Raw genomic sequence first — 26,437 nt, 5'->3', positions numbered from 1 at the left:
TGCCTTATGTAGTTGATGATGACTTTGAACTTTTGATCCTTCTGCCTTCCCTTTCCAAGAATTATAGGTTTACACAGCCACTCAGGGTAAACAGTAGGGTAATGCTGCTGAGTGTTATCTATCACTCATTTCTAGTACAACACACAGCTGGGTCATTTTTGTCGCCATCTTTACTGTTAAAAAAGGCAGTTTCAGCAGGGCATGGTAGCACACGCCTGGCACTTGGGAGGCAGAGGTAGAGGATCACCGTGAGTTTAGGCCACCCTGAGACTACAGAGTGAATTCCACATCAGCCAGGGCTAGAGTGAAACCCTGCCTTGAGGGGTAGGGCGGGAATCAACTTCCTGGGCTTAAGTATCTTCCGCCTCAGCCTACTACAGTCATGTGGCTACATATTTAGGTAGCAGGGTCTTTTGGCAAAATTTATTGATAATTCAGTACTACACTGCCTGTTCCCCTCTCATAACCACCCTCTCTACACGTGCTGCATAAGATAGGACCTGTTACTATGGAAATGTATTATTTTTAAAAATAGACGTAGCCCTCTTCTTGAGAAATATCTCAAGAACAAACCCACACAAGCAAGGAGGTTAACTGGAGACCTTCCTAGATCCTAGATCTAAGGGGAAGGAGGAGGATGGTGGTGGAAGGAATTCAATGTTCTATTCCCAACTTCTACCAGGTTCAGGTTCCACATCCTCCGTGCAAACACCATCTGGACTTTTGCTAATCACCTCTGCCGGGGAGAGACGCCTTGTGCCTACTTACCCAAGGCCTAGCTTCAGCTTGGCATGGGAGCCTAGAAGCTCCTGAGCCAGGGGGTAGGGAGAAGAGGCTTGTGAGTTCCACAGGGTCCAACTCTTTCTTAAACCCACAGTCCTCCAACCTGTAGAAATTCAAGAAACTTAAGGGAAACACAGAGATGACTTCTCAGATAAGTTACGTCCTTCTGCCTTGAGTTGGATTGAGAGGGTGAACCCCGACTGTAGGATGGAGCGAGGCGGTCAAGGGTGCTGCCTGTTTTCAACCCGGGAGCCCGGGCTTACTCCGGCCCTGTCTGCTCAGGGCGCCAGACTTGGCTGGACCCCGCCCCACAGAGGTGCGGCTCCTTTAAGAGCGGGTGGGGGCGGGGCGCCGGCGGTGTTGTCAGTGTCAGTTCTGCGCACGCAGCCCTCCCGGAGCCGGTGCCGGCCCGCGAGCCCGGGCGTCTCTGCAGACCGGTCCCCGCCCGGGTCCGGCGGGGCCCGCGCCGAGGGAGGAGTCAGGGAGCTGGCTAGCGACTAGCTGGGGTCCAACCGCTGGACCAAAAAGATCGGGAATCCCGGCCACCGAGACAGAGCCCCGGCGTGGCGACCCGGGAGGACCTCTTCTCGATCTGTGACACCCTCTAGTCCTGGGCAGCCAGCGCCGGAGAGCCCCCGCGCCCACCCGCTCGGCCCCGGGGGAGCTCGCCCCCGCCCCGCGGCCCGCCCGGGCTATGCTCCCCCGGGGCAGCGGCTGATCCCGAGCCGGGACCGGCACCGGGACCCGAACCCGCGCAGAGCATGGATCCGGGCTGGGGGCAGCAGGACGTGGGCTGGGCGGCTCTGTTGATTCTCTTCGCCGCCTCGCTGCTCACGGTATTAGGCTGGCTCCTGCAGTATGCCCGGGGTCTGTGGCTGGCGCGGGCCCGAGGGGGCCGGGACCCGGGACCGGCCTTAGCCACCGAGCCCGGGGGTTCCCTCCGGGAGCTGGGTGTGTGGCGCTCGTTGCTGCGTCTGCGGACGACTCGGGTTGGCGCCCCTGAGGAGCCCGGCGTCCGGGGCCTCCTGGCTTCGCTCTTTGCCTTCAAATCTTTCCGGGAGAACTGGCAACGGGCTTGGGTGCGAGCCTTGAACGAGCAGGCCTGCAGGGATGGGGTGAGTTGCGCCAAGCACTTGTGTGGCCCCTTCAGCTTTTCCTTCCAGAGGAGAGACTCGTGCTAGGAGGGCTCCGTGGGTGCTGGGGGATCAACTGGGCTTCCCCCACCCTCCCCGGCCAGATCAGAGAAGGGTGCAAGGAGGCTGGGGGTTGTAGAAATCCTGGTCTGTACCACAAATCTTCTATTTTTGTGGGCTAGGTGTTCTCAGGCTCCAACCCCAAGCACAAGTTACAGTTCTCATAGCAACGCTAATCCTGTGCCTGAGGGCACTTCCGCCTAGCGTGTGTGCTGGTTGGGCCAAGTGAGACAGGTGCACCCGCAGAAGGTATTTGCCTGGTTCGCATGCCACCACACCCTGTTAACATTTCAGGCTCCAAACTGGTGGTCAGGTAGATCCCCCAAGGTACCTGAACTACTCCTCTGCCTGTCATTAATTTGACTGCTACAAGCACATCTTCCTCCATGTTAGCCTGCAGTGTAGTGTTGTGGGGGTGGGGGGAGTTCAGTTAAAGGGTATATTGACAATCCATGTCCTTTCTAGTAAATGAACTTGGAGTTGTCCTTTGAGGGTCAGTCACAAACCAGCTCAGCCTACTTCCTCCCATTGCACCATGGGCATATGGCCTCCCAGGAAGTGGGCAGGAAGCATGGTCATGAGATGGAGGCTGAGAAGGCAGAGGTCTCCTTTTACTGGGCCTCCTCCTCCCTCGTTGCCCCAGCATCCTCTCCTTGCCCTCAGTCTCAGCTCCTTGCTCAGAGGCTCCTTTCTTTCCAGCCCCCAAGAGCTTGGAGGCTTCACCTTCCTAATTCCTCAGATGCTTGGAAACAGAAATGACCACAAGAAATTGTTCTCTTTTCTATTCCCAGCTGGTCAGATGACATCTGTCAATATACCTCTTGAACCAACCCCTCCTGTACCTTGTCCCTGGGTCAGAAACGACTCCCCAGAGTGGCTGACTCAGCTGAACATTGGCCTTGCTTTCAGGGGGACAGGAGATTGAGACTCTAAGCATCCATCTCCCGATCTCCCTTGGCCTGGCTTTTGAAGAACACAGCCACCAGAGCAGAGAAATTGGTTTGCCATGCAAATGAGTGAGATTTTGTGTCTCATATCTCAAGACTCTGAGAAGAGTTGCCAGCCCAGTCTCTGTGCATCACCTCACCCCTTCTTCCCATTCTGCTCTCCACTTCTGTGGCGGAATTAGGGAGCAGCTCTTTTGCAAGCTAAGCCAAAGCAGCTTTTGCTCCTTAATACCGTCCTGCTGTCTGCCTTGAGGAATTAGTGAGGCCTGGGATCCTGGAGCCCTTCTTCTAAGCTTGGTTCTCTTCCCACTACCTCTGGTGAAGTTCCCCAAGGCCAGGCTGAACTGGTCTTCATTTCCAATAACTTAAATAGACTTATGCATTTTTGTTTTTATTTTGTTTGTTTTTTGGGAGTAGGGTCTCACTCTAGCCCAGGCTGACCTGGAATTTACTGTGTAGTCTCAGGGTGGCCTCGAACTCATGACCATCCTCCTGCCTCTACCTCCCAAGTGCTAGGACTAAAGGCATATACCACAATACCCAGCTCAGATTTACACTTTTGAACCTTAACATCTTATTATTAATCTGTGAAAAGGCTTAGCCTTGTTTCTCTCATTTAATTTACAATAAGTGACACTACTCTTTTTACGCTTAACACAACCCTGTCCCTTCCTGCCCCTCCCTGCACAGCAGCTACATATAGATGACAATTAACACTTTTTTCTAGGTATACCTTTCTTTGGGGCTAGAGTGGGGAGTAGGGTAGAGAAATTAAGAGGATGGTAGAGAGAACCGGGAGGCTCCTGGGATCCCAAGAAGTATCCATTGTCTTCACCTCAAGGTGGTCTAGGCTTGGGCTCCAAGATGATCTAACTTCCAGGTTCCTAGGGACCTCTAGCAGCTGCAGGTCCCTGGAGAGGTGGGACTTGTGGGGATAGCTCTCATCATAAAGTCCTGAGCCAAGAAGGCACCAGAAGCCAGTCTGCAGCTGAGGCCTCCGCAGTGCTAGGACCCAGCCAGCAATGGAATGGGCCAGCACTGCTGGGGGCAGCTCCAGAGACCTGATCCTGTGCCCACATTATTTCCTTAGAGCTCCATCCAAATCACTTTTGAGGAGGTGCCCCAACTTCCACCAAGAGCCAGCGTTAGTCATGTGACCTGCGTAGACCAATCAGAGCGCACCATGGTAAGGGTCTGTTGGGCACTCTTTGGGATGTGAAGGTGGCTGACCCCAAGGTTCCTTTTATTTGAGGGTTCTTAACGTGAAGTCTGTGGGTACCGTAGGGATCTAAGGATTAGCTTTAGAAGGTCTGAGAATCCTACTGAAGTGATGGGCAAAGTGTGTGTGTGTGTGTGTGTGTGTGTGTGTGTGTGTGTGTGTGCAGGCGCGTGCGTGCGCCTGTTTATCTGCATTTTGCTAGGAAGAGGAATCTTTGCCTTTTATCTAACTCATTGAGGGGCTTATGGTCCCCAAAAGATGGCATCCCAAAGGAAATTTAATTGAGGAGGGGGTCTGCTGAGCCATGGCAAATCAAGGTGAGCGCCTGTCTCTCTGCCTCTTCTCTCTTAGGTGCTGCACTGCCAGCTCTCCGCTGAGGAGGTGCGCTTCCCAGTCTCTGTGACCCAGCAGTCCCCTGCTGCTGTCTCCATGGAGACATACCACGTCACTCTGACACTGCCACCAACACAGGTAGAGGGAAACATGGGAAATTGAGTTGGGCAGGGGGCAGCATCTCTGGGATGGCATCTGGGAAAGGAGTGTCCTCGGGTGTAAGCAGTAGCTGGAGGAATGGGGAAAGCCAGTTCAATCCTTTTGTCTCTGCTCTTAGCTGGAAGTCAGCCTGGAGGAAATCCCAGATGAGGGGCTGCTGGTGTCCTGGGCCTTCACTGACCGCCCAGATCTCAGCCTAGTGGTGCTGCCTAAGTTGCAAGCTAGGGAGGTAAGGAGGAACTTGGCAGAGTAGAGGCCAAACAGAGAGTAGAGCAGAGCTGGGGCTCCACCTCTTCTCCTTTCTGCAGAGGGGTGAGGAGCAAACAGAACTCTCAACAGTTGAGGAACTGATCAAGGACGCCATTGTTAGTACCCAGCCAGCCATGATGGTCAACCTTAGGGCCTGCTCTGCCCCAGGAGGCCTGGTGAGTAGGTGCCCAAAACAAAGGTTTAATATACCCCGCCCCCAGGATACAATATCAGGATTATTATTGCTCTTTTTTTTTTTAAATATTTTAAACCTTCTGCTGATAGGTACCCAATGAGAAGCCAGTCAAGATGCCCCAGGCCCAGCCAGCTATGCCCAGACCTACGCGGTTATTATTACGGCAGCTTCGAGCATCTCACCTAGGAAGTCTGCTGGGAGGTAAGAACCTGAAGCAACCGCTTAGGGTTTAGTGTTCTAGCTGCAGGCAGTTCCTGACCCTCTGCCAAAGGCACAGGCTCTCTGTTCCTCAGTGGCTTCCTGTCTGTGGCCTGAGCATCCTCTGGTTCCTTACAGGGACTGAGGAACTGTATTGTGTAGCTGAACTTGACAACCCCATGCAACAGAAGTGGACCAAACCTGTGAGGGCTGGTCCTGAAGCAGAATGGACAGAGGACCTGGCACTGTAAGGCATGATGCTGGCCCTACCCCCTGTACCCTGGGCAGTCAGGATGAAGAAACCATTTCAAGGCTAGTCATTGGCATGTCAGCCCTGCTTTCAATAGCCTTTGGTATGAACCTGTATTGTATCCAGCCCTTGACCTAGGTCCTGGAAATACAGAGAAGGCCAATATACAACCCCTACCTCTGGGTTGATCACAGGCCTGGGGCAAAAAACACGTGCGCTGAGAGAAGATGATATAAACAGTCCAGTTGAGGTTCACATACCATGCCATGGAAGCACGTAGGGAGGGAGAAAAATGCTAGTAGAAGCAGAATCTGAGCAGGCTTCATAGAAGAGGTGGCATTTAAACCATACTTTTTTTGAATTTTTAAAAAATTATTTATGCCGGGCGTGGTGGTGCATGCCTTTAATCCAAGCACTCGGGAGGCAGAGGTAGGAGGATTGCCATGAGTTCAAGGCCACCCTGAGACTACATAGCTAATTCCAGGTCAGCCTGGACCAGAGTGAGACTCTTCCTCGAAAAACCAAAAAAAAAAAAAAATTATTATTATTATTTATTTATTTCTTATTGACAACTTCCATGATTATAAAAAAAATCCCATGGTAATACCCTCCCTCCCCCCACTTTCCCCTTTGAAACTCCATTCTCCCCATCTCAATCAGTCTTTCTTTTATTTTGATGTTATGGTCTTTTCCTCCTATTATGATGGTCTTTTGTAGGTAGTGTTTCAATCTAGCCCAGGCTGACCTGGAATTCATGATATATTCTCCGGGTGGCCTCAAACTCATGGTGATTCTCCTACCTCTGCCTCCCTAGTGCTGGGATTAAAGGTGTGCACCACCACGCCTGGCTAAGCCATACCTTTGAGCAAGAATAGGATTGTACCAGAGTGTGACAGTCTTCTTGGCAAGAGAAAGAAGGACTGACTAGACAGGGTAGAGAAGGGCTAGAGGATTTGAATACTTGACTGAAGAAAGTGGTCTCTACTTGGACTCTGCCCCATCCATCCTCTTGGGAAGAGGGAGGATTTAGAAGACAGGATAATTTTTAAAAAATTTTTTGGGTTTTTTGAGGCAGGATCTCGCTGTAGCTCAGGCTGACCTGGAATTCACTATGTAGTCTCAGGGTGGCCTTGAACTCACGGTGGTCCTCGTACCTCTGCCTCCTGAGTGCTAGAATTAAAGGCATGCGCCACCATGCCCAGCAGGACAGGATAATTCGATAGGAACCCTGGTGCCGTATTATTTGTGTCCACCTCTCTGCCCCTGACCTGTGGTTGACTCTAGGGTAGGTTCAGTTTACTAAACTTCCCCTTCCTTGGCCTGTCTCCTCTTGGTCCACAGGGATCTAGGTCCCCAGAGCCGGGAGCTGACCTTCAAAGTGCTCAGGAGCAGCAGTGGAGACAGTGAGTGGGGGTAGGAGGGGCACTTCCGGGTGGGTGCTGAGCAGGGCCTGCCTGTTCATGGGCCCAGCTCACAGTGCCACTCCTGTCTCCAGCCGAGCTCCTTGGCCAAGCCACACTGCCCGTGGGCTCACCCTCTAGACCACTGTCACGGAGACAGGTGTGCCCACTAATTCCAGGGCCAGCGAAAGCCTTGGGCCCAGCAGCCACTATGGCAGCAGAGGTAAGATGGTGACTGCTGGGGGCGGGGAGCTGGGTAGGTAAGGATGGACAGCCGCGAGGTTCTGATCCCTTGCTCTCCCGCCCCTTGGCAGCTGCAATATGAAGAAGGTTCCCCCCGGAACCTTGGCACACCCACTCCCTCCACCCCACGCCCCAGCATCACACCTACCAAGAAGATTGAATTGGACCGGACCATTATGCCCGATGGCACCATTGTCACTACTGTCACCACCGTCCAGTCCCGGCCCCGTGTAGATGGCAAGTTAGGTAAACAGGAATAGCTTGGGAATCTAATTCTAGCCAGGGGTCCTAGACTGCAGAACCATGGCTAGAGAAGGAGAGGGGAAGGAAAGCCTCCAGTTTAGCATGTTCTGTTTCCTGATGTCCCACTCTGATCCAGCCACCTCTTCCTTAGGATCTTTGTCTCAAATTTTCCCTTCATTCCTCCATTTCACCATCCATTCCTTTCACTTTCTAGTCTTTCTGAATCTACCAGTCTTCATGCAGGACTCTGTTTACCTACCCAAGCTCCTTTCTATCTTCTCACAGTTCTCTTTCCTTCCCTATATCCAACCCCAACTAGCTTAACTTCCCCACCTACTCTCAAATCTGTAGTACCCTGTAGGGTCCTCCAACAAACTCAGTGGCCTCCATGGCATTCCTCCTACCCCTAGCGACCCTCCATCACTTCTCCCATCTCTTAGGATCCCATAGCAGTACCCCTCTCTCCAGGGGCCCTGCACTGCCTCTACCCATTCTTCATACACCCACATATGTTGTTTTTAATCAGGATCTCACTTTAGCCCAGGCTGATCTGGAACTCACTCTGTAACCCAGGCTGGCCTCAAACTTATGGTGATCCTCCTACCCTTGCCCCCCAAGTATGAGTACTGGGACTTAAGGCATGCACCACCACACTTGACTACATTCTCCATATTTTTATGGCATCTCCCCATATCCTTAAGTGACATTTTCCCACATTGTCATTGGTTCCTGTGGTTTCTCTTCCTGATAGCATTTTTTTTTTTTTCCGGGTAGTGTCTCACTGTAGCTCAGGCTGACCAGGAATTCACTCTAGTCTCAGGATGGCCTTGAACTCACAGCGATCTTCCTACCTCAGGCTCCCAAGTGCTAGGATTAAAGGCGTGTGCCACTATGCCTGGCTCACAGCATCTTAATCATCATTGTGATTAATACCTCTTAATCATCCTTGCCCTCTGAGTCAACGAAAGCTTGTATCTCAATAAAGATAGTAGGGAGGGGGTCACTCTTAAAGCACTCCCAGCTCACTGGCCCTCCCCCACCCACCAGACTCCCCCTCCCGCTCCCCGTCCAAGGTGGAGGTGACTGAGAAGATGGCAACTGTGTTGAGTGAGAGCAGCGGCCCCAGCAATGCCTCCCACAGCAGCAGCCGTGAGTGGGGAAGGGGATGTGTGAATGAAGGTTGGTGGCCTCTAGTTGCCCTGTTAGTTAAAAACCACTTTGGGTGGGGCAAGAGGAGTTTGAATCCAAGAAGGAGCCTAGTAGAAGTCAGGTTGCCTATCTGTTCCCCTAATAGGGGAGAGCCACCTTTCCAATGGCTTGGACCCAGTGGCAGAGACAGCAATTCGCCAGCTCACTGAGCCCAGTGGGCGGGCAGCCAAGAAGACACCCACCAAGCGAAGCACTCTCATCATCTCTGGTGTTTCCAAGGTAACAGGGCTCGGGGAGAGGAGCTGGGATGGGGAGAGAACCCTGGTGGGTCCCTCCTTGCTTATTAAAACCCATCCTTCCTGCCAGGTACCCATTGCTCAGGATGAACTGGCACTATCCCTGGGCTATGCAGCATCGCTGGAAGCCTCAACGCAAGATGATGCCAGGAACAGTGGAGGTCCCTCGTCACCCCCATCCGAGCCACCAGCCATGTCCCCAGGACCTGTAGACGCCCTCTCCAGTCCCACGAGTGTCCAGGAAGCAGATGATACGACGCGTTCAGACATTTCTGAGAGGCCATCAGTGGATGATGTAGAGTCAGAAACAGGGTCTACTGGTGCCCTGGAGACTCGGAGCCTCAAGGATCACAAAGGTGGGGAGCCATTGGCAAGATGTCCTCCATCTGCTTCTTTTGTTGTTGTTGGGGCTGGGTCTTTCTAGCACAGGCTCACCTGGAACTCACTTTGTAACCCAGGCTGGTGGTGCCTATCCTCCCGCCACAGCCTCTCAAGTGCTGCTGGGATCACAGGCATGAGCCACCAAGCCTGGCTCTTTTTTCTTCCTTCCTTCCTTCCTTCCTTCCTTCCTTCCTTCCTTCCTTCCTTCCTTCCTTCCTTCCTTCCTTCCTTCCTTCCTTCCTTCCTTCCTGTTTTTTAAAATATTTTTTATTTTTCTTTATTTGAGGGATGGGGGAGAGAGGGAGAGAGGATGGGTTCGTCGGAGCCTCCAGCCGCTGCAAATGAACACCAGATGTGTGCGCCCCCTTGTGCATGTGGCTAATGTGGGTCCTGGGGAATTGAAGCCTGCTGCTTTGGCTTTGCAGGCAAGCACCTCAACCATTAAGCCATTTCTCCAGCCCTATTATTTTTTTGTAATTTTACAAATTTTATTTGAGAAAGAGGCAGAGAGTGGGGTGGGGAGGGAGGTAGAAGGGGCGCCCCAGGGCCTTCAGCCTCTGCAAATGAACTCCAGATGCATGCAGCACCTTGTGCATCTGGCTTATATGGGTCATGGGGACTTGAACCTGGGCCCTTTGGCTTCCCAGGCAAGTGCCTTAACTGCTAAGCCTTCTCTCTAGCCCTCCACTGCTTCTTTTATATTCAGTATTGGCCCTAGGTCCTACTAGACATTTAGGGACATGGTAGGTTCCGCTGACTTACCTTCAAGGTTCAGGGCTGGAGAGATGGCTGAGCAGTTAAAAGCACTTGCTTTCAAAGCCTGACTGCCCCAGTATTTCCTATGCAATGGCAAGAGGCCCTGGTGCACCCATATTCTTTCTCACAAATAGATAAATAAGATAGATGATGGATAGATTGGTTGGTTCAGACAAGCTGCAGTAGAGAAAGGGAACTTGGTGCCTCCATTCCTGCCCTGGATGTGACAGGCTTGGGTGACAGCAAAGGAGGCAACATTATTTTCCTTTCTTTTTGAGCCCAAGGGCCTGTCTTCCTTCCCTCTTCTTTGTCTTAGCTTTTTTTTTTTTTTTTTTTTGTTTCTTGAGGCAGGGTCTTACTAGCTCAGGCTAACCTGGAATTCACTATGTAGTCTCAGGGTGGCCTTGAACTCACAGCAATCCTCCTACTTTTGCCTCCCAAGTGCTGGGACTAAAGGCATGTGGCACCACATCTGGCTTTTGGCTTATTTGTTTTAATGTCATTCTCTTGTAACCTTAGCTGACCTTGAACTTGCTATATGCCCCAAACTGACTTTGAACTTCTGATCTTCCTGCTTGCATCTCTCAAGTACTAGGATTATAGACCAACCTCACTTAGCTTTTTTTTTTTTTGAGATGGGTTCTTATAATGTAGCCCACTCAGCCTCCTAAGTGCTATAATTATAGGCAGGAGCAACCATTCCTTGACTTTTTTAAAAAAATATTTTCTTTAAACTGGGTATGGTGGTACATGCCATCCATTATGCAGTCTCAGGGTATCCTCAAACTCACAGTGATCCTCCTACCTCTGCCTCCCAAATAAGCCACCATGCCTGGCCCAAGACTCACCACTTCTTGCTCACACCGTGGAATGCAGTAAACAAGATATGTCAACCCACTTTATAGAGGGCACACCCTCTGTGTAGCCTTTTTCTTTCCATAGATGAAAGGTCTAATCCAGGCTGTCTGCCCACAGCAGCAGGCCCTGCCCATGACACTCCTCCTTGACCATGAGAAGTGCATACAACTTTCTAGAAACACACTGTTTCTCCCTCAGGATGGGGGTAGCACATGTTTGGTTTTTCTATCTTTTTTTTTTTTTTTTTTGAGGTAGGGTCCTGTTCTAGCCCAGGCTGACCTGGAATTCAGTGTTAGGCTGGCCTCAAACTCACAGCGATTCTCCTAACTCAGCCTCCCAAGTACTAGGATTAAAGGTGTGGGCTACCACACCCAGCTGGTTTTACTTTCTTGTCCCAGAAAGTCTGGCTTTGGGCCAAGGGACTGGTTCTGTTCTTCAACTTCTTTACCCCACCCTTTGCTGTTTCTCTGACCCATCTCATCGCACCATGTGCCCCTTTATCTGCCTCAGTTTCTCCTCTTCTCCACAGTGAGTTTCCTGCGCAGTGGCACTAAGCTCATCTTTCGCAGAAGGCCTCGACAGAAGGAAGCTGGTTTGAGCCAATCACATGATGACCTCTCTAACACTACGGCCACACCCAGTGTCCGAAAGAAGGCTGGCAGCTTTTCCCGCCGTCTTATCAAGCGTTTTTCCTTCAAATCCAAACCCAAGGCCAATGGCAACCCTAGCCCCCAGCTCTGAGGGGGCCTCCCTACCTCCTAAGCTGGAAGAGGGCAAGAGTTCTCTCAGCTCATCCTCCACATCCCCTTCTGTCCTCCTTCCTGGATTTCTAGTGTCGGGGCCAGGAAAGCCCTTGGGTTCTAGGAAGCCCCCATCCACCCTGGGTTGTGGGACCAGTTGGAAGGGTACTTGCAGAGGGTAGCATTTGAAGGAGGGTGTTCATTGCTGTGGACATAGAAGAGAAGTGTTGTTGGCCGGGAGTAAGAGGCAGGCTCTGTCTTGGCATGTGTGGACATTCCTCAGAAGCATCTGCCCTCTGCTGACACTGGTCCTGAGAGAAGTCCCAGTGTGCTCTGCTCCTTAGCAGATCCTTCCTCCCTTATTTATTCTTTTCTATTTATATGTGTGGTCTAGGACCCTTAGCAAACAGATGACAGAGGGCATCTCTCCAAGGTGACCCTTCTTTTCTGTCCCAGGAGGGTAGGCAATTCCCAAGAGGGGTTTCCACACCTCCCTCAGGTCTCAACTCAGCCAGTGTCTGTCTTTGAAGACATTGGCAGCTCATAGGAAGCTGGGCCAGTGCCCAGGATGGGGGGCAGGCACTCCCCACCTCCCTGCCTCCCCTACTGCTCCTTATCCCTCCCTCCCCCTTTATTACCATTTTGTACTTGATGCCTTCTCCATGAGCAATGGCTCAATTGAAAGGAGGGAGCCAGGAAGTTGGTGGTAAGCCTTTCTCAGAGAGATGACTTTGGGGGCTTTACTTAAAGACTGGATGAGACGGAGAAAGAGCAAGACCGCACCTGAATGTTGGGGGATGATGATGTCCATTGCTGTGTGATGGCTTGGAATTTAATTTATTAAATTAAAGTCAAATTGGAGTTTATAAACTGGACAACTGGTAATCCTTGGAATGACAAACAGAATGATAGAGTGCCTGGATTTCAGTCCCTCTCTCGTGATTACTTTTGTGACCTTGGACAAATTATGTAAACTCTGGGTGTTCAGTATTTCATCTGTAAAATGGGAACTATGGGCGGGGACATAGCCCAGCATGCCAAAGTCTCTGGGTTTGATCCCCAGCACCTTAAGGAAGGAGAGGGAGGGAAGAAGGTAGAAAAAGGAAGAGGGGGCTGGAGAGATGGCTTAGTGGTTAAGCGCTTGCTTGTGAAGCCTAAGGACAACGGTTCGAGGCTCGATTCCCTAGGACCCATGTTAGCCAGATGCACAAGGGGGCGCACACATCTGGAGTTTGTTAGCAGTGGCTGGAAGCCCTGGTGTGCCCATTCTCTCTCTCTTTCTGTGTCTCTTTCTCTCTCTGTCACACTCAAATAAATAAAAATGAACAAAAAATTTAAAAAAAAATAAAGGAAGGGCCGGGCGTGGTGGCGCACGCCTTTAATCCCAGCACTTGGGAGGCAGAGGTAGGAGGATCACCGAGAGTTCAAGGTCACCCTGAGACTCCATGGCGAATTCCAGGTCAGCCTGAGCCAGAGTGAGACCCTACCTCGAAAAACCAAAAAAAAAAAAAAAAAAAAAAAAAAAAGGAAGAGAAAGCTGGATGTGGTGGCTCATGCCTTTAATCACAGCCCTCCGGAGGCTGAGGTAGGAGGATTGTTGTGAGTTCAAGGCCACCCTGAGACTACAAAGTGAATTCCAGGTCAGCCTGGGCCAGAGTGAGACCCTACCTCAAAACAAACAAACAAACAAAAACAAAAAGAAACAGGAAGAGGAAGGGATTAGGATAATAGCAGCCATCAATTTGTTGTGGATGAGATGTAAATGAGTTCCTGAAAGTGTTGCATTTAGTCAGTAACACCTCAGCTGTCACCTCAGAAAAGACTGATTAAGATGGTGAAACCTTGTTTCATTATAATATGTCTTTTATTCCTGGGCAAGATTCAGGGAGCTATCGTTACTAGTAAACGTAACCTCTGGTTTCTGTCCTCTGGGCAGGATGTTGGATAGATTAGTAGGGAAATGGAGTCTGCCATTAACACACCTCAGGATCTAAAGTAAGCTACTCCTTTCTGGACCTTCCTCATCTGTAAAATGGGTGGTCTGGATAACCTGGTCACTTCTAGCCTTGACACTCTAAGATTTACCTGGGCTTGTGCCTTTGGGTAGACAGCACAGAACTGTTTGGCATTCATTGCAAGTGCTGTACCACTGAGCTATATTCTCGGCCCTTTTAATTTTTTTTTCTCAATTCTTATTAACATTTTCCATGATTATAAAAAAAAATCCCATGGTAATAGCCTCCCCTCCCCCCACTTTTCCTTTTGAAGTTCCATTCTCCATCATATCCCTTCCCCATCTCAATCAGTCTCTCTTTTCCTTTTAAATTTTTAATTTAATTTTAATTTTTTTTTTTTGGTTTTTCGAGGTAGGGTCTCACTCTGGTCCAGGCTGACCTGGAATTAACTCTGTAGTCTCAGGGTGGCCTTGAACTCTCGGCAATCCTCCTACCTCTGCCTCCCGAGTGCTGGGATTAAAGGCGTGCGCCACCACGCCCAGCTTAATTTAATTTTACTTTTTAAGGTGTGTACCACATACTCAGCTAGGCTTATTTATTTATTTATGAGAGAGAGAATGGGCATGCCACTGCAAACAAACTCCAGATTCATGTGCCACCTTGTGCATCTGGTTTATGTGGGTCCTGGGGAATCGAACCTGGTTCCTTTGGCTTTGTAGGCAAGTGCCATAACCACTAAGCATTCCCTCCAACCCTATTTTTTCATTTTTTGAGGTAGGGTCTTAGCCCAGGCTGACCTGGAACTCACTATGTAGTCTCTGGGTGGCCTTGAACTCATGGTGATCCTCCTACCTCTGCCTTCCGAGTGCTGGTATTAAAGGTTTGCATCACCACACCTGGCTTATTTTTTATTTTATTTTATTTAAAATATTTTTTATTTGAGATGGACAGAGAAAGACAATGGGCACACCAGGGCCTCTAGCCACTGCAGATGAACTCTAAATGTATGAGCCACCTTGTGCATCTGGCTTTTGTGGGACCTGGAGGATTGAACCTGGATCCTTAGGCTTTACCACAAGCACCTTAATGGCTAAGCCATCTCTCTAGCCCTTATTTTTATTTTTGGTGTTTCAAAGTATGGTTTCATTCTAGCCCAGGCTGACCTGGAATTCACTATGTAGCCTTAGGATAGACTAAAACTCACAGTAATCCTCCTACCTCTACCTCCTGAACGCTGAGATTAAAGATGTGCACCACCACACCCAGCCCTTTTCAATTTTTTATTTTATTTTATTTTATTTTTTTAAAATTTAAAACATTTTTAGTTATTTGCTAGCAGAAAGAGTATGGGTGTACTAGAACCTTTTGTCACTGCAAACAGATTCCATATGCATGTACCACTTTGTGCATCTGGTTCTATATAAGTACCGGGGAATCAAATCCAGGCTGACAGGCACTGCAAGCAAGCCTTTAATTGCTAAGCCATCTCCTCAGCCATCTTCAGTCCTTTAGATTTTACATGTTATTTTGTTTTTTTGAGAAAGGACCTCACTCTAGCCCAGGCTGACCTGGAAGTCACTATGTCGTCTCAGGCTGGCCTTGAACTCACAGCAATCCTCCTACCTTAGCCTCTTGAGTGCTGGAATTAAAGGTGTGCACCATCACATCTGACTTTTATTTTATTTATTTATTTTAGGTTTTTCAAGGTAAGGTCTCACTTTAGCCCAGTCTGACCTGGAATTCACTATGTAGTCTCAGGGTGGTCTCGAACCCACAGTGATCCTCCTACCTCTGTTTCCCAAATGCAGTGATTAAAGGCATGCGCCACCATGTCCAGCTTCTTTTCTATGTTTTTTCCCCACTTTTTATTTATTTATTTATTTGAGCCAGACAGAGGGAGAGAAAAAGAGAGAGAATGAGCATGCCAGGGCTTCTAGCTACTGCAAACAAACTCCAGATGCAGGTGCCACCTGTGCATTTGGCTTATATGGGGCTTGGAGGCTAGAATCTGGGTCCTTAGGCTTTGTAGGCAAGTGCCTTAACTGCTAAACCATCTCTCCAGCCCTTCTTTTATTTATTTATTTATTTTGGTTTTCTAGGTAAGATGTCTTTCTAGTCCAGGCTGACCTGGAATTCACTATGTAATCTCAGGGTGTCCTTGAACTCATGGTGATCCTCCTACTTCTGCCTCTGAGTGCTAGGATTAAAGGCATGTACCACCACACTTTTATTTATTTAAAAAAAATTTAAATTTCCCAAAGGAAATATACCTACTGACTTAGGAAACCCCCTGCGGGCATCATACACGGTGCTGGGCTTTCAGGAAGCTGGGATGGCTGAGAATCATGGCTTGACTTCATTTGCTCACTACTTGGAAAGAGCTCCTTGAGAAACATGGTTGGAGGCCAAAGTATTGGGGGTGTAACCCCATTAGTGGAGTGCTTGCCTAGCATGCACTGGTCCCTGGGTTCCGTCCTCAACATCGCATAACCAGGTTTGGTGGTGTAGTAGGTAAATGGACATTAGGCTGGAGGTCATTGAAGGAGAGGCTCCCACCTTCCATTTCCCTAGTATGCGAGGGAGGAAGGTGAAGGCTCCATGCTCAAGAAACCACCCCTCACCTAAAGACATGCTAAGGGGGTGGGAGGAATAGTTATTTTAATGAAATAAGGTACTATATCCCCAGAAACCCCTCCTTGGTGTGGTTGCCTGCAGGTCCCTGCTTAGCCTGCCCACTTCTCTGAGCTATCAGATAGCAACAGCATAACTTGGATGAACTGAAATCTCAAACATGCTTGCCTTGACACTTTGGGACTTTTCCATCTTTTTCCTCAATAAATCTCCTTTGCCTTACTCATCAAAAAAAAAAAAAAAAATTTTTTTTTTAAATTTATTTGACAGAGAGAGAGAGAAAGAGGCAGAGATAGATAGAGAGAGAATTGGCATGCCAGCACCTTTAGCCACTGCAAACGAACTCCAGATGTATGTGCCACTTTGTGCAACTGGCATACGTGGGTCCCGGGGAATCAAACTTATGTCCTTTGGCTTTGCAGGCAAACACCTTAACTGCTATACCATCTTTCTAGCCCTTCTTTTATTGTTTTAAGATAGGGTCTTGGTTTAGAGGGATGGTTTTGCTGTTAGGGTGCTTGCTTGCAAAGCCTAAGGACCCAAGTATGATTCCCCAGTACCCATGTAAACCAGATGGACAGGGTGGCACATGCATCTAGAGTTTATTTACAATGGCTGGAGGCCCTAGAATGCTCATTCTCTCTGCCTTTCTCTCTTTCTCCAGTGAATGAATAAGTAAATAAACAGATAAATAAATAAAAAGATAGGGTCTTGCTATGCAGTTATGGCTACCCTAGAAATTGTTATGTACATCAGACCAGCCTTGAATTTGTGGCAATCTATCTCTGCTCTTGAGTGCGGGGGTTACATGTGTATCACCATACCCAGCTTGAACTTGCAGTTTCTTGGAAAACTTTTTTTTGTTATTTGAGACAGGATCTTACGTGGCCTAGGCTGGCCTCAAATTCATGACTCTTCTGATTAAGCTTCTTGAGAGCTGAGATCACAAGTGTGCACTACAAAATGTGGGAAATGTTTGCTGATGGAGAGCACATCTTTAGATTTCCACTGGACCTGGGAACTGAAACTGTAATCACGCTTCTAGTACTGAGCTGCCCAGGAATCAATGCAATCACACATGGTTATGGTGAAGATGAAAGATGAGGCTGATCACATCGGACATAAGGTTTGGTTTTTTTTGTTGTTTGTTTTGTTTTTCAAGGTAGGCTTTCACTCTAGCCCAGGGTTTCTTTTTTATTTTTATTTTTATTTATTTATTTATTTTTGTTTTTCAAGGTAGGGTCTTACTCTGGCTCAGGCTGGCCTGGAATTAAATATGTAGTCCCAGGGTGGCTTCGAACTCACGGTGATTCTCCTACCTCTGCCTCCCGAGTGCTGGGATTAAAGGCGTGCACCACCACGCCCGGCCTAGGGTTTCTTTTTTAAAGCCTTGGCATGGTAGCTCACACCTTTAATTCTAGCACACAGGAGGCTGAGGTAGAAGGGTCATCATGAATCCAAGGTCAGCCTGGGTTAAATAAGACTTTGCCTTAAAACAAAATTAAACATAACAAAAAAAAATGGATTTTTAAAATTAATGCAGAGGCTAGAGAGATGGCTCAGCAGTTAAGGCACTTTCTGGGAAAGCCTAATAACCCGAGTTCAATTCTCCAGTATCCTTGTAAAGCCAGATGCACAAAGTGGCACATGCATCTGAAGTTCATTTGTTACTGTTAGAGGACCTGGTGATACACACCTTTAATCCCAGCACTCAGGACACAGAGGTAGGAGGAACACTGAGTTCCAGGTCAGCTTGAGACTACATAGTGAATTCCACATCAGAATGGTCTAGACCAAGACCCTACTTCGAAAAACCAAATAAAATAAAATGAATGCAGGAGAGCCAGGTGTGGTAGCACACACCCTTAATCCAAGCACTCACTTGGGAGGAGGCAGAGGTAGGATTGCTATGTTTGAGGCTAGTCTGGGACTACAAAGTGAGTTCCAGGTCAACCTGGGCTAGAGTGAGACCCTGCCTTGGGGGGGGAAAAAAATTACAGGATTGGGAATATAGCTTAGTGGTAGAGTGGTTACCTAGCATTCAAGAAGTCCTGGATTGAAAAAAAAAAAAAGAAAAGAGAGTGTAAAAGGAAAACAAAACATGATCTCATCAACTTTATGGCTTTCATACGTTTAGAAGAGATTCCTAGCTTTTTTTAAAAAATGTATTTGTTAGCCAGGTGTGGTGGCACATGCCTTTAATCCTAGCACTTGGAAGGCAGAGGTAGGATTGCTGTGAGTTTGAGGCTACCCTGAGACTACATAGTGAATTCCAGGTCAGACTGGGCTAGAGGGAGATCCTACCTCAAAAAACCAAAAACCAAAAAAAGCACCCATATTTATTGATTTATTTGTAGACAGAGAGAATGGGTACGCTAGGGCTTCTAGCCACTGCAAATGAACTCCAGATGTATGTGCCACTTTGTGCATCTGGCTTTATGAGGGTACTGGGGAATCAAGTTCAGGTTGTAAGATTTTATGTTCAAGCAACTTAACCGCTGAGCCATCTCTTCAGTACAAGATTCCTAGCTTTTTAATTTCATTCCTTCCTTCCTTTCTTCCTCTTCTTTGTTCTCCCTCCCTCTCTCTCTCTCTGTGTGTGTTTTTCCCCAGGTAGGGTTTCACTCTAACCCAGGATGAGCTGGAATTAACTCTGTAGTCTCAGGGTAGCCTCGAATTTACAGCCATCCGCCTATCTCTGCCTCCCAAATGCTGGGATTAAAGGTGTGCACCACCATGCCCAGCTCTGGCTTTTTTTGTTGTTGTTGTTTGTTTTTGTTTTTTCTAGGTACGGTCTCGAGCTCAGGCTGACCTGGAATTCACAATGTAGTCTCAGGGTGGCCTCGAACTCACAGTTATCCTCCTAACTCCGCTTCCCGAGTGCTGGGATTAAAGGCGTGCGCCACCATGCCTGGCCGGCTTTTTATTTTTTTATATTTTATTTATTTATTTGGAGAGAGAGAGAGAATGGGTGTGCCAGGGCCTCCAGCCACTGCAAACAAACTGCAGACGCATGCACCACCTTGTGCATCTGGCCTACGTGGGACATGGGTACTGGGAAACCAAACCTGTGTCCTTAAGTCTTCATAGGCAAGCACCTTAGCTGCTACGTCATTTCTCCAGCACCTTTTTCTCTTTTGATATACCCCGCTTTAATGAACGTGAATTATGCTCTGTGTATGTGGCAGCTTCAGTAGCAGACTGATATGGAAGTAAATTATGCTAGACAAGAGACTGCCTTACATTTTGGAAAAAGACTGATCCCATAATAATACTGATATTTCTGCTGCTCTGAAGTCAGTGTTGGAGTTTACACAGTCTGTGACTGATCTATTTCTACATGAAGTTGATAAAAGGAAGCAAAGCCATTTTCAGTGATATATGTCAAACCTGTGGCTAGCACTTCATGAAGTACTGCTATAACTAGGAACTGAATGAATAAAGTTGCTAAAATATATTTTGTTATGCATATATGTATAAAAAGTATATATAATTTCCTTTGGTTTTTCAAGTTAGGGTCTTGCTCTAGCCCAGCATGACCTGGCATTCGCTATGTAGTCTTAGAGTGGCCTCAAACTCACAGTGATCCTACCTCTGTCTCCCAAGTGCTGGGATTAAAGGCATATGCCACCATGCCAAGCTATATTTTAATTTAGTTTTTCTTTTTGTTTTCTTTTATTTTCCAAACTTTTAACAACTTCCATGATTATAAAAAATACCCCATGGTAATATCCTCCTTCCCCCCACTTTCCCCTTTGAAACTCCATTCTTCACCATATCCCCTCCCCATCTCAATCAGGCTCTCTTTTAATTTTTTTTTTAATATGCAAGTATCTGTGATTATGTCACATTGCTGAGCCTGGTTTTTTTTTTTTTTTTTTTTTTTTTTTTACTGGTAAAGTACTTTATTCTTCTTTGTGTTTTGCAAATTATAGAACTAATTATAATTTGTCCAGGTTACAGTGGTAGAATTGAAGTCAATGACATTTCACAGATAATCTAAACTACAATCTGCATTTGGAGGGTTTGGAATTATTTTTCTTTATATTTATTTATTTATTTTTCTCAACTTTTATTAACATTTTCCATGATTATAAAAAATATCCCATGGTAATACCCTCCCTCCCCCCACTTTCCCCTTTGAAACTCCATTCTCCATTATATCTCTTCCCCATCTCAATTAGTCTCTCTTTTAATTTGGATGTCATGAACTTTTCCTCCTCTTGTGATGGTCTTGTGCAGGTAGTGTCAGGCCATTTTGTGTCTGGAGGGAGCATGTTGTATGGAGTCCTGCCCTTCCTTTGGCTCTTACATTCTTTCTGCCACCTCTTCTGCCTTAGACCCTGAGCCTTGGAAGGTGTGATAGAGATATTGCAGTACTGAGCACTGCGGTCATTTCTTTCCATCACCATGATACCTTCTGAGTTGTCCCAAGGTCACTGCCATCTGAAAAGAGAAGATTCTCTACCAAAAGTGAGAGTAGTATAAATATAAAGCTATGAACATTAAGAGAAGTGCTTACTGGGGAGTTTGATAAGCATAGTATATACATTTAGCCAGACAGCAGCAGACATTACACCCCTAGGGCTCATGACTACCCCTGTTTTAAGTTTTCAGTATCAGGGATGTAGTACCTCCCATGGAGCAGGCCTCCAGTCCAATTAGAGGGCAGTTTGTTTCCCCCATAACAGATGTGCCACTATTGCACCCGTTGGCTCATTTAGCCTGGCTGGCCAAATATAAGGCTTGCAATGTCCACTGTTGAGTTATCTTCACTGGTGATTTCTCTTTCTCCCATTGAACTGCATGCAGAATGGCTTCTTCCAGTTTTCTGTCAGCTAGTTTTTGTTTTTCAAGGTAGGGTCTTTGGTAGTTTGAATGTATGTCCTCCATAGACTCAGGTGTTTTATTAAAGTTTGTAACTTGGGTTTCCAGCTGCCTGGCTGGAAGGTGTCATTGGAAGCAGATTGGCTCCTAGAGGCCAACCCTAAGGTATGTTTGGGGGTGTTTCTGATTTCCAGACAAAGGTATATAGAGACATCTGAGCTCTGGGATGTGTGTTTGTGTGTTGGTGCTGTGTTTTGCTTGTTGCCGGGTTTTGTTTGCTGGCTGGCTGGTTGTTTCTCTCTGCTTGCATCTTCCACCAAAGATGGAACTTTCCCCTGGATCTATAAGCTTGAAATAAAACCCTTCCTCCCATAAACTGTGCCTGGTTTTGGATGTTCATCTCAAGAACATGGACCTGTTCATGACTACAACAGGGTCTCACTCTAGCCCAGGCTGACCTGCAATTCACTCTGTAGTCTCAGACTGGCCTGGAACTCACAGTGATACTCCTACTTCAGCCTCCCCAGTGCTGGAATTATAGGCTTGTGCCACTAGTTCCCAGTCTCCTTTTTTTTTCTTTTTTTTCTTTTTTTGAGGTAGGGTATCATTCTAGCCAATGCTGGCCTAGAATTCAGTATCTAGTCTCAGACTAGTCTTGAACTCACAGTGATCCTCCTTGTGAGATCCTCAATGAGATTCACATTGCTGTCAGAAAACACTAAGAGCAGCTTGTGGGAAAAAGGGTTTATTTTGGCTTACAGACTTTAGGGGAAGCTCCATGATGGCAGGAGGAGACAATGGCATGAGCAGAAGGTGGACATTACTTCCTCACCATCATCAGGTGGAGAACAGCAACCGGAGACTGAGCCAAACACTGGCAAGGGGAAACTGGCTATAATACCCATAAGCCCGCCCCCAACAATACACTGCCTTCAAGAGTCATTAATTCCCAAATTTCCATCAGCTGGGAACCTAGCATTCAGAATTCCTAAGTTTATGGGGGACACCTGAATCAAACCACCACATTATGCCCCCGACTCCCATAAACTGACAACCATACATGATGTAAAATGCAATGCATTCAGTCCAACTTTAAAAGTCCCTATAGTTTTTTGTTTTGTTTTTTGATTTTTGGAAAGGGTCTCACTCTGGCCCAGGCTGACCTGGAATTAACTATGTAATCTCAGGATGGCCTCGAACCCATGGGGATCCTCCTATGTCTGCCTCCCAAGTGCTGGGATTAAAGGCATGCACCACCACGCCTGGCAAAGTCCCTATAGTTTTTATCAATCCTAATGATGTTCAAATATTCCCATAGTCTGAGATGTTTTAAGTGAGCCATAATACCAAAAAAAAGTGTGTGTGTGGGGGGGAGCTGGAGGGATGGCTTAGTGGTTAAGGCATTTGCCTGCAAAGCCAAAGGACCCAGGTTCGATTCCCCAAAACCCATGTTAGCCAGATGCACAAGGGGGCACATACATCTGGAGTTCATTTGCAGTGGCTGGAGGCCCTGGTGTGCCCATTATCTCACTCTCTCTCCCACTTTCTCTGTCAAATAAATAAATAAAAATAAAATATTAAAAAAACACAACTAAACCAAAAAAACCCATAATGGCACAGAATAAACATTCACACTGCAAAAGATGGCATTGGGCATAGCAAAGAAATATTCTAACAATACAACATTGAAATAGGGCAAATATCAAATTCTGTAGCTCAAAGTCCAACAACTCAAGCCAATGACAAATCTCCAAGTCCGATAATTCTAACCAGTAGCAACTCTCTGGAGTTCCAATTCTGCCCCTCCAGCTAGGCTACTCACAGTCCTGGAAAATTCACCCAGCAGTTCTCCTTGGCAACCATCTTGCGGTCCTGGTCTCTCGACTGCAACCCACGGTTCATCCTCACAGCTTCATCAGTTCTCCATACAGGCATCCAGCAAACCTGCCATGGCCATTTCCAAAACACAAGACCATGTGGCAAACACAATGACCCTCTCTTTGCTATATTTCTTATACACCATAATACCAGGTGGGGTGCCAATTTGTTAATCCAAGGGGCAATAAATAAGACTTTGAAGAACAGGACACTCCTTTAGCATTCAGGCCCCTTTAAAAGACTGCATTCTTTCTGTTGTCCCAGTGCAGGTCAGCTGGCACAATCTCAATGGTTGTAATCTCACATACAATAATTGCAGCTGAACAGGTAGCAGTTTTGGCTCAAAGACTTCATTTTTTCCTCTGTCATATCCCTCTGCACTCACCAGTCCATTTCTATGCAATGCAACCCCGCACAAGTTCTCAAGCCTCTTACATAAACTTGACCAGTCCAGGCAAAGCTCTTTCTCACCCTCCTAAGCCAAACTTCACAATCCATAGTTCTTACTGCATTCAGGTCTTTCAACTCTGACCATAATAGTCCATCAAGCTGTACTTACAGCACTGCAAGGCATCTCTTAGGCCAAGGTTTTAAATCCTTCACATTCCTCTTGAAAATCAGCTCCAAAAGGCCAAAAGCCACACACTAAGAAGTCTAGCATCTGGGCTGAAGAGATGGCTTAGTGGTTAAGCGCTTGCTTATGAAGCCTAAGGATCTTGTTTCCAGGCTTGATTCCCCAGTACCCACATAAGCCAGATGCATAAGGTGGTACATGCATCTGGAGTTCGTTTGCAGTGGCTGGAGGTGCTGGTGTGCCCATTCTCTCTCTCTCTCCCTCTCTGCCTCTTCGTCTGTCTGTCGCTTTGAAATTAAAAAAAAAAAAAAAAGCCTAGCATCAATGACACCATGTCTCAGTACAAATTTAACTGTTGCAGTCAGGTTCCCATTGCTGTCAGAAAACACCTGACCAAGAGCAGCTTGTGGGAGATTTATTTTGGCTTACAGACTTTAGGGGAAGTTCCATCATGGCAGAAGAAAATGATGGCATGAGCAGAGGGTGGACATCATCTCCTCACCAACATCGGGTGAAGAACAGCAACAGGAGAGTGTGACAAACAGTGGCAAGGGGAAACTGGCAACAGTACCAATAAGCCCACCCCCAACAATACACTGCCTCCTGGAGGTGTTAATTCCCAAATCTCCATCAGCTGGGAACCTAGCTGTAGCAGACAGATTTAGGTTTGCTGAAATAAACTTCCCAACCAGGCACAGTTATGGAGGAAGGGATTTATTGAAGCTGGCCTGCCTTCACAGGCCCAAGCAGACAGAGAAGCATCAGCCTAAAAGCCAAAGCCATAGCACACTTTAGGAACTTCAGCTAGGCACGCTTTGCATATCTTTAGAATGAAATCTGGAATCTACCACCACACCTTAAGATCCACACAGTGACACTGCCTCCAGATGCAAACTAAAAACAACTGAATATATTGGGGGCCATCTATTCTATTCAAACCACCACACTACCATTCAGAACAACTAAGTTATGGGGGACACCTGAATCAAACCACCATCACCACCATGCCCAGCTTTGATGAATTTGGGATTTTAATGTCTCCTCAGCCTGCTGAATAGCTGGGATTATAGGCATACTGTTTCACCTTCCTATTTTTAAAAATATTATTTATTTGTTTGTTTGTTTGTTTGTTTGGGAGAGATAGAGAAAGAGGTAGAGGTATTGAGAGAGAGAGAGAGAGAGAGGGAGGGAGAGACAGACAGAGAGAGAGAATGGGTGCACCAGGGCCTCCAACCACTGCAAACAAACTCCAGATGCATGCACCTCCTTGTGCATCTGCCTTAAGTGGATCCTGGGGAATTGAACTGGGGTCCCTTGTCTTTGCAGGCAAATGCATTAACTGCCAAGCCATCTTCTCCAGCCCCTCACTTTCCTATTTTTATGGCATCTTTTAATTCATTTTATGTATATAGAACAGTTATGTTTTAAAATTATTTTAATTAATTAATTAATTTTGGTTTTTTTCGAGGTAGGGTCTCACTCTAGCTCAGGCTGACCTGGAATTCACTATGTAATCTCAAGGTGGTCTCAAATTCACAGCAATCCCCTACCTCTGCCTCCTAAATGCTGGGATTAAAGGCTGAGAAAAGTTCTTATAGCCCAGGTTAGCCTGTAACTCCGTATGTAGCTCAGACTGATCTCAAATTTATGATCCTTCTGCCTCCACCTTCCAGAACTGGGATTACAGGATTGAGTTACTATCCCAAAGTTAATGTGTTTTCTGGTTATATAGTTTTTTGTGTGTGTGTGTTTGTTTCTCAAGGTAGGGTCTCACTTTAGCCCAGGTTGACCTGGAACTCACTCTGTAGTCTCAGGCTGGTCTTGAACACTCAGCGATCCTTCTACTTCTGCCACCCAAGTGCTAGGATTAAAGGCATGCGCCACCACGCCTGGCTGGTTATATAGATGTTTTTTTAGGTTAGATGATAGCAAATCATAATAGAATAACATTATCAATCACAGTGTACATTACTAAAGTACATGATTTAACAAATGTCTTGAACTCTAAAGTTTCAGTCACTGGACTAAATGACTGGGTTATACAAGTGAATAAATAGGGCTGGAGAGATGACTCAGTGGTTAAGGTACTTGCCCATAAAGCCTAACAACCCAAGTTTAATTTCCCAGTACCCATGTAAAATCCAAATGCACAAAGTGGCACATACATCTGGAGTTCATTTGTAGTTAGAGGCCCTTGTGTGTCCATTCATTCTTTCTCCTGGGCCTGGTAATGCATGCCCTTAATCCTAGCACTTGGAAGGCTGAGGTAGGAGGATCACTGTGAGTTCAAGGACAGCCTGAGATTACATAGTGAATTCCAGGTCAGCTTGGGCTAGAGTGAGACCTTACCGCAAATGCCACCCCTCAAAGAAAAAGTAAAAATGAATGGTATGGTGGCTCACACATACACAATCCCACCAACTGAAGCTTGAATGAAGCAGGCAGATGGCCATAAGTTCAAAGCCAGTTTGGTCTACAAAGTGAATTCAGGACAGCTTGGGACAGAGTGAGACCCTGTCAAAAAAAAAAAAAAAAAAAAAGTAAAGAAATAGACAAAACCCTGTTCTCCCTCACTGGCAGAATGCAAAGGAATTAACATACACATTCAGTAGGACATGATAAAACTATATTGGAAAATATAGGAAAGTAGTCTTGGAAAAGTACTTCTTAGAAAAGAAAGGAACCATCTTCACTGGAAACAACGTGTAAGAATCAAATAAGCCAGGCGTAGTGGCGCATGCCTTTAATCCCAGCACTCGGGAGGCAGAGGTGGGAGGATTGCCTAGAGTTCGAGGCCACCCTGAGACTCCATAGTGAATTCCAGGTCAGCCTGGGCTACAGTGAGACCCTACCTCAAAAAACCAAAAAAAAAAAAAAAAAAAAAAGAATCAAATAAATGTGATGGAGGAAGGAAGACTTTTATGCAGAGAAAAAAAAGTAAATATAGGGCTAGAGAGATGGCTCTCAGCAGTGAAGGGG

General features: G+C 47.0%; 1 protein-coding gene across 2 annotated transcripts; it reads left to right on the top strand.

Moving 5' to 3' along the window:
* Positions 1-1,524: 1,524 nt before the first annotated feature.
* Positions 1,525-12,454, top strand: C2cd2l (C2CD2 like). 2 transcript variants are annotated; one of them, XM_004667375.3, is made up of 14 exons: positions 1,527-1,898; positions 4,014-4,109; positions 4,494-4,613; positions 4,753-4,863; positions 4,943-5,059; positions 5,169-5,280; positions 5,416-5,524; positions 6,869-6,930; positions 7,023-7,150; positions 7,242-7,416; positions 8,461-8,562; positions 8,708-8,841; positions 8,929-9,214; positions 11,383-12,454. In XM_004667375.3, the coding sequence occupies exons 1-14, from the start codon at positions 1,545-1,547 to the stop codon at positions 11,592-11,594; spliced, it is 2,118 nt and encodes a 705-aa protein (XP_004667432.2). In that variant the 5' UTR covers positions 1,527-1,544; the 3' UTR covers positions 11,595-12,454. The 2 variants fall into 2 exon arrangements, with proteins under 2 accessions (XP_045002313.1, XP_004667432.2); XM_045146378.1 differs by lacking the exon at positions 8,461-8,562 and having other exon boundaries at positions 1,525-1,898.
* Positions 12,455-26,437: the final 13,983 nt, after the last annotated feature.

This window comes from Jaculus jaculus, chromosome 3, assembly GCF_020740685.1.
Source record: "Jaculus jaculus isolate mJacJac1 chromosome 3, mJacJac1.mat.Y.cur, whole genome shotgun sequence".
Taxonomy (NCBI): domain Eukaryota; kingdom Metazoa; phylum Chordata; class Mammalia; order Rodentia; family Dipodidae; genus Jaculus; species Jaculus jaculus.
Note: the sequence above shows the minus strand (reverse complement) of the source record. Positions and strands in the feature narration are given on the sequence as shown.

Excerpts from the sequence above, each read along its gene's own strand:
- C2cd2l (XM_004667375.3), top strand. The coding sequence starts at position 1,545 with ATGGATCCGGGCTGGGGGCAGCAGGACGTGGGCTGGGCGGCTCTGTTG. Across the intron at positions 1,899-4,013 it reads AGCAGGCCTGCAGGGATGGG|AGCTCCATCCAAATCACTTT; the intron begins GTGAGTTGCGCC and ends TTATTTCCTTAG. Across the intron at positions 4,614-4,752 it reads TGACACTGCCACCAACACAG|CTGGAAGTCAGCCTGGAGGA; the intron begins GTAGAGGGAAAC and ends CTCTGCTCTTAG.